The 18888-nt window shown below is 26.5% G+C and overlaps 1 protein-coding gene across 1 annotated transcript; it reads right to left on the bottom strand.

Moving 5' to 3' along the window:
- Positions 1-1507: 1507 nt before the first annotated feature.
- Positions 1508-3320, bottom strand: LOC124921588. Its single transcript, XM_047462261.1, has 4 exons — positions 3006-3320; positions 2095-2911; positions 1686-2018; positions 1508-1621 (listed from the first exon to the last, which is right to left on the bottom strand). Exons 1-4 carry the CDS (start codon positions 3118-3120, stop codon positions 1615-1617), a joined length of 1272 nt encoding a protein of 423 aa, XP_047318217.1. The 5' UTR covers positions 3121-3320; the 3' UTR covers positions 1508-1614.
- Between the last annotated feature and the right edge of the window lie 15568 nt (positions 3321-18888).

Genomic DNA, 18888 nt, shown 5'->3' with positions numbered 1-18888 from the left:
ATTAATTTTTTAATAAACTCATTATAATGTCTATATAATAGACATAACCTATATAACTCCTATATAACTCTAAAGTATATTATTCAAAACAATTCCTCTCTATATTCTAACAAAATCTATTTAAATTTTTGAATTCATTAGAATAATTTAAGTGATAAGAGTATACAATTAAAATACTAAAATTAAGGTTTTATTCTCCATTAAAACATCTTAATTTGATGTGGATAATGAATAATGACGGTGTGGACGATAGAGTCATGGTAACTTTTTTTAATTCAAACAAAAAAATATCTTAAAATATTAATCAAATCATTTATAAATAAACTAATATGTTCTCATTTAATTTCTCGTCCGTCACTAAATTATTAATTAAAATATTAAAATATTAATTACTATTTTTATTTTTAAAAAACTCACTTTATACAAATTTAAAAGAGCAAAATTATTTAAAAAACTAAATTCAAACTAGACCTAAACAACTAAAATGATTCTTTCTTTTTTTCTTATACACTAGAATTTATTCTCCTTAAGTTATAAATAAATTTTAGACTAACAATCCTCTCTTCTACTTCTAGTCTAGCGTAGGGTGTAAACGAGTCAAGTAGTTTGTGAGTAGTTCGGTTAAAGTTCAGCTCGAATTTGTTCTTCGAGTTTATATTTGTAGTTTTATATTCTATATATAAATATATAAAACGAGCCCACTACTTTCTTTCTTAAACCCTCGACCTCTCTATTTCTTCCATTTTCAAACAGTCAAAACTCATCTCTATCCTCTCATTTCATTCCGTTTTCTCACTCTTCCATTCTCAAAAGTCAAACTCATTTATTTCTCTTCTTCTTCCATTTTCAAATGGCCCAATCTCTCTCTTTTCTCCTTCCATTTCAAAAGGTTAAACCTATCTCTTTCTTCTCTTCGTACTTCGTCCATCTTTCAGATTTTGTCTCTATCAAAATACTTTGAAACATTTATTTTTTTAATTCTACTATATGAAGCCGCTTGTTCATTGCTTTCACTATTTCATATTTTAAATCTTGTAGAATTTGTTCATATTTTAAATCTTGTAGAATTTGAATATCACTATATGACTAGTGCATTATATTGCTAAACTTGTAATATTTGTGATGAACATTTTTTAAATATTTATTTCCGTTCGTAATTTCTTAATGAGAATTTCAAGTAGCTCGAATTGTAATCGAACCGAGTTCGAGTATTTACAATACAATTAGAGTCGAGTCGAGTCTAGTAGTATTGTACTCGACTCGACTCGTTTACACCCTTAGTCTAGCGACTACAAAATGTAGATATTCCCAGCCTCTCCGAGGTCTTGGGTTCGAGCCCGTCAGGCGAAAAGTTTTGTGTCTGATTAAATGGTTAAGTGTATTTGTGGTATATGCTTACCCCACGGGGATTAGTCGCACTTCAAATGAGCGAAATTCAGTGTTTGAAAATAAAATTAGACTAAATTTTACTATCTACTCAATCAAATGTCACACAAATCATTTCAAATCATAAAACCAAATTCATTCTTTCAATTAAAAAAATAAAAAGAAAACGAAGCTAATTATTAAGATCATGGACCCTAAAAATTCGACCAAGAAAACATATTTCGAGTTTTATACTTTCTTTCTTAATGGAAGAAGCATAGGATCTGTCTCCCCTTTCGCATGAGTTAGTGAGGAACTACCTAAGTTTGGGAGGCTTCATGCCAAAACCGTGCTTAGCCATCTCGACAGTTGGTGCAAGTTTTCCGAGGCTATCTAGCTCTTGTCCAGATTCATCGTCCCAAATTCTTCCCGAGATTTCAACCCTATAAGATCGCCCTCTAACCGTAGGGAGTCCTCTCATCGCAAGTATTTCAAGATCCTTTTGGTGAAGTTCTCTTCCATTTACAAACACTTCACTGTTCCCACCAGCACAATTTTCTTCAATAGGATAATTTAATTCTTCAATAAATGGAGGGATTATCCCTAAACATGGTCCATTAATCATACCCCAAAATCCAGCCTTTATATCATACCTGCATGTAATTAGAAAACCTATTTTTTCAAAACTTTCTAAACAAAATGAAATAAAATCATTCTAAAATCTCTAACCAGTAATTTCCAGGTTGGATTAGTCCAGCAATCTTCTCTGCTTTCTTCACTAAACCATCTGTAATTGGATGCCCATTAACAGTTACATTAATTGAACCAATTTGATCTGTTAGTTTCATTGTTCTTGAAAATTCCTTCAATGTGTTCTTGATTTTCCCAGCCAAAGATGTTGTCTTTTCTTTATGGGTTGTTTTCTGTTCATCCCAATCCCAATCATCGAAACCTTCTGAGTTATTTAGAGAACCATAGATCTCATCGTGGCTACTTTCTTCGAAAACAGAAACATTCAGTTTCTTTTCGACCACCCTTAAAAGAAGGATAGTCGAGCAACCCCAGCATTTCATTTTCCTTCCATTTTTGTCTGTTAAGAAAGCCGAATTGGGAACTTGAAGCAATTCTCGACAGTTACGACACGACACAAACGGAGCACCACCTATCAACGGAAAGGCGATTGTAGGAACAGAGTAATGGAAAAACCGAGGTTGAGACAATCGAGAACTCATTTGGTTATTATTAAAGTTTCGTGGATGTGGATAATGGGTAAATCTATTGAGAGCTGAAGGTTGTCTTCTTCTAACACAACAATTATTATTATAAAATGGATCAAACCTACTATAATCAAATGAATCCTTTGAAGAATTCTCATGATTCCTCCTTAGAAGCTCATCTAACTTCCTTAAAAGCTCCCCAGCTTCATTCTGATTAACAGATCCAAGTGCTTCAGATGTGTTTTTCTCCAAATTTAACCTTGGATTCTCCTTAACATCATCAATATAGTTCAATGAAGATGTATCAGCTTCAAAATTGTTCTTCTTTGCTTTAAATTAGAATACCCAAAACAGAGAAAGAAAGATATACTAAGATCAATTCAAGAAATAGATTAAGAAGTTTAAAAGTTTTATAGTTGTTACCTTGAAGAACAGTGGCGCATCCGCCACAGAGATAAACAGAATAATCAGCAAGCTCCGGGAGAAGATTATTGCAGTTGGGGCATCTAACTAAGCGAAAATTTGAAGATTGGGACATGGTGAAAGTGTAATGAGGGGTTGAAGAATGGCAAAATTAAAGGAAATGGATCATCTGCTTTGAAGCAATTAGGTCATAGATGAATCTGGAATAATATCAATCATTAAATGAGAGACTATGGAAGAAGATGAAATGATGAAATGGAGGAAAATGCAGCAGTCTAGTACAAAAATAAGTTGTAGTTCTTGTTTGATTGAGTAATTTGTCAAACGGATACAAATTTTGACCAATAAGCTTAATAAATACTTTGAGTGATTAAAGCTTATATGCATGTAAATATGTTACATGTTCTTTTGAAAAGAAAACTCTAAAAGTTACTTAAGATAAAGGTTAGTATTTAAATTGATACAAATCTTGAACAAATTCAAATAGAAAATATCTAATCAGCTGAATATATATATGGCCGTATTTAAGATTTTGATTTAAAACTAATTCAATAAAAGCTATTCAAATAACAAACAATTTTATTCATAATGAAATATATATATAGTATCGCGTATGAATTTAATTTATTTTATACAGATATACCACCTTAATTTGTACTATTTGTTTATTAAAAATGTTGTTTGAAATTATTATTATTATTATAGTGATTTTTTACTTGATTTTATTTAAATAATTATTTTTAAAAATTTAATATATATATATAATATTTTATATTACAACAATTATCCATTAAGACACAATCCTGATATAGGCTATCACCACTAAGGCACTAAAGAAACTCTTAGGACTTGTTACTTTGGATTTTTTTTAAAATTCATTCCAAATCAATTTTCTAATCAATTATTTTTTAACAATCACATCACTCATTTCATTAACTAAAATACTAAAATACTCTCTATTTTAAATTATTGTTTTTTATTTTATTTATATATCAATACCCTTTAAGTCTTTTTACTAAAAATAATCATCACCTCCTCAAAATCATCACAAATCATTACATTTTTCCCTCTTTAGGTTTTTTCAAAAACCCTAATCCGGACACAAGGCCTTATTACTTGTCCTTCATTGTTTAAAAAAAAAGATATATTTGATTAAATTTTTTAAAAAAAAAATAGTTTTTTATTTTTAAAAGTAAAAAATTATCTTTTATTTTTTAAAAATAAATTAATTTTATATAATTAAATAAAGAATAATTTTAGTATTTAAATATATATAAAAAAAAGAGTAATTAAATAGTTAAAATAATGGTTAAGTTTTGAAAAAAAAAATTCTTAAAAAACTCAAAAAAATCCATACATCAAATAAGTCCTTAATGAATGAATAAGTGTACTTTTAATAATATATGATCGGTAAGAGTGTCACAAGTTAATTTTTATTTAAAACGCAGAAAATGAGAGTGAGGTCAAGTTAACTTTTTTTTATATTAAATAATAATAATAATACATTGTTTTTTTTTTGAGTTCATTGTTGTAGAGTAACTAATATGGTAAAGTTTCCTTAGAAAATAAATATTTAAGGAGTAATTAAATATGGGTAAAATGTCAAAATCTTGTTTAAGAGAACAATATGCTTACTTCAATTTTGTATTAAGAATATTTTAAGCAATTAAAAGTCAGTTTCTTTAATTGGAGAAAGAAAAAGGTATGTATATAAAGGGCTTGCATGAAGCATAACAAATTCTTTGGTATGGGTAACTCAATCGAAATTTATCAAAATCGAATTCAAACTCGCCCCGAAAACTGGGTACCTAAGAAGTTCGAAATTTCCAGGATCGAACCGATTAAGATCAAGACCCGATATATTATAAGAACGAATTTTTAAAAGGATATATTTGTTTAAAAGTATTTTTAAATTTGAACAAAATTTATCCAAGGACCCTTTTGTTTTATAATATATATATATATATATATATATATATATATATATATATATATATATATATATATATATATATATATATATATATATATATATATATATATATATATATATATAAATTTAGAATTTTCAACTTATTAAATATTTTTTCACTAGTTTAAGTTAATTAGGAAATGCTAAATAATCATTTTTAGTAACTAAAAATAATTATTATAATATTTGTTATTATTAAATTATTTTAAATTAATATTATAAAAACATTTAAAATAAGAAAAGTTATGTCTAAGATATTAAAATCATATTATTTTAAAAATTAATAAAAAAAAATATTACTAACGAATTTATCCTCTAGGATTATAAAAATATTGAGAAATATAAAAGAAATAATACAAAATTAAATATGATTTTACTCAATTAATTAAATATAATTTTACTCAATTATAAAATTTAAAATTTTGAGTACACCTTAATTGTTATATTTAAAAATTAAATAATTATTGGAAATTCTTTATTAAAATTTTAATTTTTATAAATATAAGATACTATCTAATATATAGATTCTTATTTAATTATTTTGTTTTAATACAAGTTATCTGTATTATTTTAATTTATTTTTTTAAATATAATTCTTTATTTAAATTACTGATAATTAATTTCTTATATATATATATATATATATATATATATATATATATATATATATTTATTTATCTATAACCATTAATACAATCTTAACATTTGAATAGAATATTAAATAAAGTAGAACTTTTACTGTTGTAAATTTTCTGATACAATTAAAATTTTCACATTTTGAACAGAAAATTAAATAGAATAGAAATTTGACCACCTGAACTTTTGAATATGAGTTTAGTTGGTAATTAAATTTTATAGTTCTCAACTATTTATTTAAATTGTATTGACAAATCGTTAATTGATATTAAAAAATAGATTTGGAGATCTTTTTTCGTTGCCAAAACCGACCGAAACTAGATCTATTCCGGCCCGAAATTATCCGGAACCGAAAACCAAACTATTTACGCGAACCATCGATTTGATTCCTTTGGGTACTCGATTGGGCACACTGCCATGCCTAACAGTGAAGGTAAAAGTATTATTTAATGATGTATTAAAGTTGCAAAAGCATATTATTCTTATACACCCGTTTAATAAAGTTGTGTTCTTCCTTTAACCCCAAAAATAAAGATATATTCGTTTTTAATAATGGGCATCTCATTCTTTTCCCTTTTTTTAAAAATATTATTGGGCATCTCAAAATTGTTTGAATCGAATCCAAATTTTGAATTTAAACTACCAGTCGGTAGGATAGCTTATTGGGTATCATTCTATTATTTTTTAATGTGAATTATGGGAATAATATAAGTTGGAAATGTAGCTTATTTTATAAGCTTTCTAAAAATTTAAAATTAAAACATAGAATCAACATTAAAAAATGGCATCGGACCAATGAATGCAAGAAGTTGATTAGCGAAATAATAGACAAACTCTTTTTTGGTTTGCTGGTCTAATAATGTTAACTAATTAGGGCTAGATTGATTAAAAAAAAGATTTCAATGAGTTTATTTGTGCTCTATATATACTTATACCTCAAACAATACAAATTGATATAACATTTAATTTGAAATCTAACTAGGTCTTCTGATTATGTGGAATAACATAAGTCATAAATTTGTAAAACATATTCTACTTGTGTTGACTATGGTATTTTTTTTTTGGATCGATTTTTAATTGTTATATATTTGAATTGGAAATGAAAGATAAAATAATCTAAACCAAATAGAGGGATGTTATAATATTTTAACGTTAAAATTAATAAAAAAAATTTTTTGAATTAGATGATTAATTTTCTTCTTTATGAGTATATATTTTAAGGTGTTGATCTGTCTTAGCCTTTTAGGGTGGGTATCTTTGGGAAGCTTATGTAACTTTTAATTATATTTTAATAAATAATATAAAAATATATAATATTTTAACATAAATTTAAGAAAAAATAGTTTATCATTTTTATATGTTAACAAATAAAAACAACTTCATCCACTTTATTCTTATTGTATTTTTTAGGGCCTTTATAGGCTAAGAACTTCTCATTAGATTGGTTAAGCCCATTCACTTTTAACAAATGGGCCGGTCCAGGATCTTGTTTGATGTATAATTTTATTTCTGGTTAAAAATCTCCAAAATGGTTTGAACTCATAACAATGTCAATCTCTTTAAGTATGTGCCAAAATATTTGGATATTGATAAATGAAAAAAAATTAAAAAAATGAAAGAGTCACAACCCTAGATCCAACTATTTTTGAGAAAAAATGAATTAAAATCAATTGTGAGGCATATAATTTATTTTCTTTTAGTCAAGAAATTTTAATAGAATTCGATAATTTAACTTATAATCCCATTAAGGATATTATAAACCTCATATCTAGTAAGAAGAATTCAATGCATATTAATCGAAAAAGTCGACATTTGATTCCTATATCAATAAAATATAATGTTATTGAAAAAACAAAACTCATTCTTTTCTGCAAATTCAGATGGAGTATCCTCCAATGTGAATCTCCCTAAAGATAGCATTGTTTCATCGAAAAATAGAAAGAACAAAAGAACTTACAAATTTGCTTGTCCTGAACAAGAAGAAATCACTCTTTATTCATTTCTCTTTTTCCCTCTTTCAACCATATCTCTCATTGATGATCCAGTAATCTCGTTTCCCTGAAATTTGGACAGTTTACAAAAAAAAAATTAATTTTGGTATAGTTTTGTTTCAATCTTAGTGAGAATTGAACATTTTAATTTTGGTATCTTAGTCAAGAGTTCTTCTACAAATGAAAGATCTAATTAATTATTTATGCATGTAACTAATTAGTCCACAAATGAAATCTAAACAACTAACCTTTTTTCTTTCCTTAACTAGATTAGCATTCTTCTTCACAATCCCAAAGCAGTTTAGAATCTTCACCATTGGAGACCACCATTTCTTACCGGCTTCAATCTCCACCTTTCTTGCATCCGGCTGATCAGATGGAGAAGAAGAAACATGGGTTTTGATCGGATGATGATTTGGAAATGCCATGAAATGTTTCTCAATGATAAAATTCAAAGAAGCCAATTCATGTGAATCATAAAGTGGGCTACCGCAGTCCCAAACTCTCATCATCTCTTCTTCTTCATCCTTTCTTCTCATCATCTTCTTCATCATTTCGTTTTGCAGACTACTGTTCTGTCCAACAACCAGATAGATTTCATTTTTTTTAATAGCCAGTACTAATAAATGAACCTAGTATGGAATTCTCATCTTTGCCCTCCACTTGATTCAAATTAAAGTGTTTTTGATTTTTTCTTCATTTTATATATGTTCTAAGTACTATGTCATTAATATTCAACATTTACTTTTTGTTACACGTGTTTACTAATTTATGATATAGTTGAGAAAGTGTAATAGTTCATTGTTTTCAGAAAAAAAAAAGAAAAGTAAAATAGCTCATTTCATTCTCTTTAGAATCAAATCAAATAATATTAGAGAAGTTTCTTTATTAAAACTAATTAATTATTTAAATAATATAATAGATTATTCAAATAACTAGATTGGTAATAATAGGTTTCTAAGTATTATTGGTTGAATTTTTAAAAAAATTTTAAACTAATAAATTATTATTTCATACATTTTTTTCACCAATCATATATTACTCAATTAAGATATTTAAAAATATATATTATTATTATATTATAATAATAAGTAATTATATGGTTGGATTAGGACTTACTTGGGATTCATCCAAGACTATTTTTTTCTTTTCTATTTTTATTAATTATTTATCTTTCTTCTCATAATTTTTTCTTTTTTAATTTATTAATTTTTAAATATATATTTTAAACGTTTATTTATTTATAGATTTTTAGAGTAATAATAAAAGTATAAAAAAATATATTTAAAAATGTATATTATATTCGATAAATATACATATAAATAAAAGAGACAATAAAAAATTAAATATTAAAATTATCAATTATTTTTTTACTCAAACTAATTATTTTTAAAATAAATAAGAGAGGGAGTGAAAAATTAAATTAACAAAAAAATATAAATATATATTTTAAAAATATTTAATATATATTAATTTTTAAATATATATATATGATACTTAAAGTATACAGCACCATATTAATCAAGTCATCAGGTATAATCTATGTCATTATGTATTATTTTTTTCTCTTTCTCTTTCTTAATTAAATTTTTTTTTCCCTTATTATATATATATATATATATATATATATATATATATATATATATATATATATATATATATATATATATATATATATATATATATATATATATATATATATATCCTTATCAATATTAATATTAATTCAAGATATATATATTTTATTTTTTATAAATGAAATACCTTCATAATTTTTATATTTATTATATATATATATATATATATATATATATATATATATATAAAATTATCTATATTAATATTAATTCAAGATATAAACAATAATTTGTTATAAATGCAAATAGATTCATAATTTTTAAATTTTTATATATATAATATATATATATATATAAATAAATAATTTTTTGTTGTTATAAATGCACCGTATATAAACAAATTTTTTTATAAATACAAATACCTTTATCTTTATAATTTTTATATTTATATATATATAAACATTTTTTTTATAAATGAACCTACCTTCAAAATATTATATTTATATATAATATTATATATTTATTTTATTTATATATATATATATATATAAACAATTTTTTTTGGTTATAAATACACCTACCTTCATAATTTTTATATTTATTTTATATATATATATATATATATATATATATATAACAATTTTTTTTTTTTATAAATGCACCTACCTTCATATTTATTTTATTTATATATGTATAAACAATTTTTTTTTATAAATGCACGTACATTCATAATTTTTATATTTATATATAATATTACATATTTATTTTATTTATATATTTATTTTATTTATATGTATAAATAATTTTTTTTTTGTTATAAATGCTCCTATCTTCATAATATTAAATACAAAATAATAAAATAATTTCAAGAATCTTAAGTGGTCTAGTGTTTGAAGTGTTCACATTTAATTCTTAAGACCAAAGTTCGAATGTCAAAACATGCAAATTTATATTTTCAAGAATGCATTATTAAAAGTATAAGGTCACGAGAAGAATGTCGGGTGGTGGGTGGTGGGTGGTTTGTCGAGTGTGAGGTCGGAATTAGTGGTTGGTTTGACGAACATTTAAAAGTGTGAGGTCGCGATATGGATGTCAAGTGGTGGGTGATTTGTCGAGTATGAGGAAGGAATTAACGTTTGGTTTGTCAAGCATTTGAAAATGTAAGGTCACGAAATGAGAGTTCAGATGGTGGGTGATTTATTGGGTGGGTGATTTGTCGAGTGTGAGATCAGAATTAGTGGCTGGTTTAACGAGCATTTGAATGTGTGAGGTCACGAGATGGAGGTCGGGTGGTTGTTAGTGGTTGGTTTGACGTTGAATTTTTTATCATTAATTTTTATATAAATACATTTTATCTTTTATCATACATTTTTTCTATTTGACTTTGAATTTTTTATTATTAATTTTATATAAATACATTTTATCTTTTATCATACATTTTTTTCTATCATATATATATAATATTTTCTTTATGAGTATAAATAATATTTTGGTTAATATAAAATTAACTAATTGGTAATAAATATTAAATAAAAAATATATATATACATACACAAAATAATATAATTATTTCAACTATCGCAAATGATATAGCGGTTAAAGTGTTCACATTTCATGCTTAAGATCATGTTTGGAATCCCAAAACATGCAAATTTAGATTTTTAAGAATGCATTCTTGAAAGTGTAAGGTCACGAGATGGAGGTCGGTGGTGGGTGGTTTATCGAGGGTCGAAATTAGTGGTTGATTTGACGAATATTTGAAAGTGTGATGTCACGAGATAGAGGTCGTCTGGTAGGTGATTTGTCAAGTGTGATGTCGGAATTAGTGGTTGGTTTGACGAGCATTTGAAAGTGTGAGGTCACAAGATGGGAGGTCGGGTGGCGAGTGGTTTGTCCAATGTGAGGTGAGAGTTAAGGGTTGGTTTGACGAGCATTTGAAAGTGTGAAGTCACGAGATGAAGGTTGGGTGGTGGTTAATGATTGGTTTGGCGTTAGATTTTTCATCATTAATTTTATATATATACATTTTATCTTTTATCAAATATTTTTCTCTCATCATATATATATATAATATTTTTTTATGAGTATAAATAATTGTTTAGTTAATATAAAAATTAACTAATTGGTAATATATATTAAATACAATATATATATATATATATATACATACACAAAATAATAAAATTATTTCAACAATCTCAAATGGTCTAGCGGTTAAATTATTCACATTTCATGCTTAAGACTAGAGTTCGAATCTCAAAACATGCAAATTTAGATTTCTAAGAATGCATTCTTGAAAGTGTAAGGTCACGAGATGGAGGTCGGAATTAGTGATTGGTTTGACAAATATTTGAAAGTGTGATGTCACAAGATGGAGGTCGGGGTCGGAATTAGTGTTTGGTTTGGCGAACATTTGAAAGTGTGAGGTTACGAGATGGAGGTCGGATGGTGGGTGGTTTATCGAGTGTGATGTCACAAGATGAAGGTCGAGTGGTGGTTAATGGTTGGTTTGACCTTGGATAAGAGGTCCGTGATCAATTGGGATTGGTTGTTGAAGTGGGAGTAAAAGAGAAATCTGAGTGGTTTGTCGAGTGATAAAGATGCATATGAAAAAGTGTGAGTCATAAGATGAGGGTCAATTAGGGAGTTAGTGATTGAGTTTGACGAGAAATATTTTGTATATATATATTCTTATCCGTGCATTTGTACGAGATTTATGCTAATTATATTAATTATGCTGCTTGATTGGGTAAGAGTAGATGTTTAGATATAAATTTTTAAACAACATTTGAATATATATTTTATTAATACTCTCATACTATTTTTTAATTATATTATATAATTTATTGACTTAATTTGAATGTTTTTAATTAAATATAATACAATTAATTATTATTTATTTTAGTTTAATAATAATAATTATTATTAAAAAATAATTATTTTTTAAAATTTTATAATAATTAGGAAAGAATAAATTATTGAATAGAATATAAGAAAATATTTATATTTATTATTGTAACTTCGGAAAAACCCTTAAGATTTAGTTTCTCGTAAAAGCTCGAAATTCGATAAATTCAACCTTTGCATGTTCGATTTTAAAAAAAAATAAAGTATTATTTTTAAAAGATTTCATTAATTCCTAACAGTTTTTGAAATTAATTAAAAATAATTAATTCCGGGTTCAATTTTAATTATTCCGGAGATTTATGATAATTAAATTACAATTTGATTTTTAAAAAATCATTTATTTTATATTAATTAAACATAATTATTTTGAAATATTATTTATTTTAAAATAGAGTTGTCAATTGATTTTTTTTAAGATCAATAAAAATTAGTATACGTGTATAAACGTATTGACTAGAGTTTTTTTTAGTTCATAGTTTGGTGATACTCGGGATATGGCTTTTACACTTCATCATTAGTCCGTGATCAATTGTGATTGGTTGTTGAAGTGAGAGTAAAAGAGAAATCAACTAAGATTGGTGAGTGGTTTGTCGAGAGATAAAGAGACATATGAAAAGGTGTGAGTCACCAGATGATGGTCAATTAGAGAGTTAGTGATTAAGTTTGACAAGAGATAATTTGTTTATATATATTTTTGTCCGTGCAAATGCAGAAATTTATGCTAATTATATTAATTATGCTATTTGATTGGGTAAGAGTATATGTTTAGATATAAATTTTTAAACAACATTTGAATATATATTTTATTAATACTCTCATACTTTTTTTTTAATTATATTATATAATTTATTGACTTAATTTGAATGTTTTTAATTAAATATAATATAATTAATTATTATTTATTTTAGTTTAATAATAATTATTATTATTAAAAAATAATTATTTTTAAAATTATTTTTAAATTTTTTTTAATAATTAGGAGAGAATAAATTATTGAATTGAATATAAGAAAAAATTTATATTTATTATTGTAACCTCATTAAAACCCTTAACTTTTTCTTAAGTTTTAGTTCCTCGTAAAAGTTCGAGGTTCGAGAAATTCAACCTCGATTTGCGTGTTCGAATTTTTTTTTTTTTAAATAAAGTATTATTTTTAAAAGATTTCATTAATTTCTAACAGCTTTTGAAATTAATAAAAAATAATTAATTTCGGGGTTTAATTTTAATTATTCCGGAGATTTATGATAATTAAATTACAATTTGATTTTTAGAAAATTCTTTAGTTTAAATTAATTAAACATAATTATTTTGAAATATTATTTATTTTAAAATAGAGTCATTAATTGATTTTTTTTTAAATCAATTAAAATTGGTATACGTGTACAAACGTATTGACTAGAGTTTTTTTAGTTCGTAGTTTGGTGATACTCGGGAGAGGGCTTTGACACTTCATCATTCGTACCCATTTTAAAAACTGTCTCAACTTATAAAGTTGGATTTTGAAAATCGGTTGTATAATGTTTGTGTTTTAACCGATTATTATTCTGGTTCTAAGCATACGCAAGGTTTGTGCGTTATATAATATTGAAACAATAATATTTAAATGTTGGTACATATTGTTGATGATCGCTTATAGAGAAAATACCTAAAAAAATACCAGTCATTTTTAAAGGCATTAGGTTTAGAAATAAACACCAAACGAGCCTTTCTCAAAAATATTTTAAAAAGTATTTTTTAATTCTTTGGGATTTTTAGAAAATGATTTGGAGTACCAAAATTACAAAATTAATTTTGGATTTTGAAAAGTGGAACCAAAAAGGCCTTAGGACTGGAGACCTTAAAATTGAGCTTTTGGAAGAATGATCGTATATTTCTTTCAAATTATTCCATAGGACCAATTAATCTTTCATAGTGAGATACTCAATTCTTAAACCTTCGTGAAGATGACGACGAAGCAATATCATTGCTTCGGCCTTATCTTGGTCGGAAGTGGTGTTTTCATCTTTGATGGTATTTCCAAGACCATTAGCGGCAAGATGAATTTCAGCATCTAAAATTCATGAAAAGTAATTCTTTTCGGTGATATCAAGAGTTGTGAATTTCAATTTCGCGAGGTTCGACATGAAATCGTGAGATAAAATAAATAAGATTGAAAGTTTTCGAGAATATCATTGTCAACCTCGATCGACTTAACTTTCGCAAATGAGGCACGAAACTTGACTACCACGGACGAGGAAGGAGCATTGACCTATGCTTCGGAAACGAGAGACTCGCTGTTAACTTATTATAAACTAAGAAGACAAAGAACCTGAGAAAGTTAAATGGAGAAAAAAATGTATTGCTTGTCCAAATCAGTGTATATACCATGTTACGTATATGTCCTAGGAATATGAAATGAAATGTTTTATTGATGATAGAATATGAAAAATCAAAAGTCATATATAATTACATTCATTTATTATTGCATTTATAAGAATATTTTTTTTCACTTTTTTACATATATATTTTAAATTATATATATATATATATATCTTTTTTAAATTAAAAATTAATTATATATATATTTAACAAACTTACATATTTATATATATATATGTAAAAATATAAATTAATATATTAAAATTTTAAAAAGTTATTTATAATAAAATATTAAAGAGAAAAAAACTACTAAATAACACTTTTTTTTATCCTTTCTTCTCATCTTCTTCTTCGTCATTTCATTTGCTTGTACTGTTCTGTCCAACCAACGGCGGAGCGACGTGGCGGGTTGTGGCTCTAGCCTAGGGTAGAATTTTTAAACAAAATATATGTATATGTATATGAATAATAAATATTATGTATAGTTCAGTTGGCATTGAATAGAAATTATAATGGGGAGGTCAGGTGATCAAATCTTGGCCTCTTCCTCATTTGTAATTTTATTATTATTTTAGTTTTTTATTTAAAATTTAACTTTTATATTTTTAAACTTAATTTTTCTTCAATTATATAGTTTTAAATTTATAAATTTCTTTTTTAAATGAAATATTCTTATTATCTTTGATTAGATTTTATATATTTATTTTATTTTAGTAGGATATTCATGGAACGATTTGATTAATGTTTTTTATTTATTGCACGAATAATAATATAAATAACTATTAAAAAAATTATGAATAACATTTTTAATTTTATTTTTAACTGTTTTAAGTTTATGGGTGGGTCAACCCACCCGACTCAAGTATTCATTTACTCAGCATCATATTATATATATATATTAATTAGTTAAAAAGTTAACTTATATTAATGTTAAAACGTCCATTGAATTTAAAATATAAAATATATATATATATATATATATATATATATATATAAATAATATTTTCAGCGCAGTGGAAAAAAAAATCTTGAATTCGCTCTTTTGTCCAACCAGATCGATTCTTCAATGTGTTTTCATTTTTTAATAGCCAATATAAATTAATGAATTCCTTGTAGGGCACATATGTCATTTTATATATGTTGTTCTAATACTATGTCAATATTAATATTCAACGTTAATTTTTTTTCTCCAGTGTAATAATTTAAGATATAGTTGAAAAAGTGTAATAGATCATTATTTTCAGAGAAAAAATGTAATAATAACTCATTTCATTGTCATTAGAACCAAATCAAATCTGAATAGAAAAGTTTCTTTATTAAACGTAATCAATTATTTAAATAATCTAATAGATTATTCAAATAATTAAAAAAAAAATTTGAATTTTTTAAATAATTTCAAATTAATCCATTATTATTTCGTATATTTTATCATATATAATATTACTTCATTTATTAATTAAAATATTAAATTCTTTTAATTAAAAATAATAATTTATTTTATCATAATATAATAATAAATTTTAAGAGTTTATTTAATAATGATAAAAAAATTATTTGAATTTTTAATTAGTTTAGTTATTACAATATTTTTTAGTTAAAAATTAATAAAATAAAGTAAAAATATTTTAAAAGTTTAATTAATTACATTAGTGATTTAATGATTAGAAGGATAATAATGTCATATAAAAGAAATGATAAAATTAAATTAAATAAATTGATCAAACCAGATTTAAATTTTATCTTAAGAAAACAATCACTTTTTGAAAATATACTAAACAATTATTTAATTATAATACATACATATGGGCCTGTTAAACGAATTTTTTTTTATCTAATTTGTCAACCGAAACGCCAGAACTCAGATCCGTACTCTTTACAAAAAAAAAATTATGAATTGACCAAAATTCGGATACAAACATTTATAATTGTTTCGGTCTTTTCATCCATTTGGTTCATTTTTTTATTTTGGTTAATATCTTCATTTGTTCGTCCATCTCTCTGTTTCTATATTCAGGTGAGTTTAAGGTTTAGGGTTTACGTGTAATGTTCTTATTATTTTGGCATTTATGTGTATACTAATGGATATTGATGGATAATCCTTAGATTTTAGGGTTTATGTGTATATGATGTTGCTTATCCGATGTTCCATCAATATTCGTGTATTACATCTACATCAGTGTATTGTAATGTTCTTATTTTATACGCATGCATGGTTTAGGGTTTTTAATATCCGTGTATTGCTACTTCACGAGCATTGTACGTATGTGTATTTTGAAATGTATGTGTATTGCAACTTGATTTGAATTGTTTGTTATGGTTTATCCAATTTTCGCGTATTGTCTAATATTGCTTACTTGAGTTGTTATGCTTACTCCAATGTTGTTTGTTTTTTACTTACTTGTTGTTCCTTTTTTTTGTAGTTGGAGTCAACCATAATTCCTAGTTTGTTGCTAGGGTCTCATGGAAAGCCAATCTGTCAAACGTTGCCACCAAGTTTGTTATAATGGATCTAATAGAAATGGTAGAACAAACCTAATTCCGGTTTTTATTCAAAGGAGTCACGTCAATGCGGTTCTCATGAACGATAATCCATCAAATGCTCCTCAAGAATAGCAGCTCAAATTCTAAGCAGATGAAGTTCCTCGTGAATGAAGAGGAGTTGTGCTTCGGGATGAAAGAGTATGCCTTGGTCACAAGCTTCAAATTTGGGAGATTCCCTACGGTGGAAACCATTTTCAATCAAGTTGAAGAATGTCCACCTTTGGTGGTAAAATATTTTAAAAGTAATATGATTGTTAGAACATGAGACCTTCACTCAAGATTTGTGTCCCGCTCTGATAAGAAGATGCATGAAAGTTGGGGCTGGTATTCCTGGTTTGCCATTATCTCTTCACCCATGACCCAAGAAGAATAATAAATATCAAACTCCTCCGCATGGTCGAGGACATCGACACTTTCCTCCATTTTCATGGGGAAAGTTGTCCTTCAGAGCAACCATGAAGGGTTTTAAAAGGGACCTATAACACGTCAGGTCGATATATCTGGACAAGAAGAAAGCCATGGGGAAGAAAAAGAAAGACATGAAGGTCGATGTTTCTTATACCGTATTTGGGTTCGCACTAGCCTTTCAAGTGTGGATCTATGAGGTTATCAAAACTTTTTCCCCTAAACTTGCCTAGAGGATGCTTCAAGCACATGAGCCTCTCTTCCCAATGATCACTTTATACAAATCTAGAAAGAAGAGCACCGCCTCTGACCTTTACACTGCCTTGCAAGGCAAGATTGTCAAAAAATATGGAAGTGTCTGAAGAGGAAAAAATCTTATATGGTGAGGAGGAGTTTAAAGATATATGAGGTAATTTGTATGATTCATTATTTGAACTTGATTCTAAAAGGAGGAAACATGAAGAGATTGAAGATGTAGTTCCTCCCAAACCTGACATGAGGAAGAAAAGACAAATTACTCACCCCAGCACCTCTCATCCTATTCCAGCCAAACCTTCTCTAAGGAGAAGAACCGCATTCCTTCCCCCAACCCTAACACCTCTTATTCTGCCGAGAGCGCCACCAGGACTCAAGCAGATGATGATGGCTCTCAAATGACTCCAACATCAACAGATCCCCAAGATGACGATGACCCTCAAATGACTCCAACATCAACAGATCCCCATGATGGATAGATTGGATCAACTGACGAATGAGGTAAATGAACTAAAAACTAAAATAAATCTCATAAAAGAGATGTTGAACCAACTACAACTACAAGAACAATTTGACATATTATTAGCCACCCTAGAGAAGGAACAAAGAAAGAGAAGATTGAAGTCGAAGAAGGAGGAGCATGTTGAGGTGAAGGAGGAAGACAAGGATGATGTATGTACAATTTACATTCATGCTTTTTTATAAGTTCAAGTTTTTTGTCTAATTATTTGTATAATTCACATAAGATTGAGGAGGAATATGTGGATGTGTTTGTAGAGAAGAAGAAGAATGTGAAGGTGGAGAAGAAGAAGAAGAAGAATGAAAAGAAGAAGGTGGTCGAGATCTTGGATGTGGTGGTGGAGAAGAAGAAGAACGACAAGAATAAGCTGGTGGAGATCTTGGATGTGGTGGTGGATAATGATGATGAAGACAAAGAGAAGATTGAAGAAGACAAGGATGAGTGTGTGGAGAAGGTAAATGAGGAAGACAAGGATGAGTGTGTGGAGAAGGTAAATGAGGAAGACAAGGATGAGTGTGTGGAGAAGGTAAATGAGGAAGACAAGGATGAGTATATTTTGGAAGACTGGGATGAGGATTTCTTGGAAGACAAGGATGAGGATGTGGAGAAGGTGAATGAGGAAGACAAGGATGAGGATATGTTGGAGGAGAAGGATGAGGATCTGGTGAATGAGGAAGATTGAAAAAATGTGAATGTGTTAATTGAGGATTTTGTGAATGAG

This window comes from Impatiens glandulifera, chromosome 1 (assembly GCF_907164915.1).
Source record: "Impatiens glandulifera chromosome 1, dImpGla2.1, whole genome shotgun sequence".
NCBI lineage: Eukaryota > Viridiplantae > Streptophyta > Magnoliopsida > Ericales > Balsaminaceae > Impatiens > Impatiens glandulifera.
This window is presented reverse-complemented; position numbering and strand designations above follow the sequence as displayed.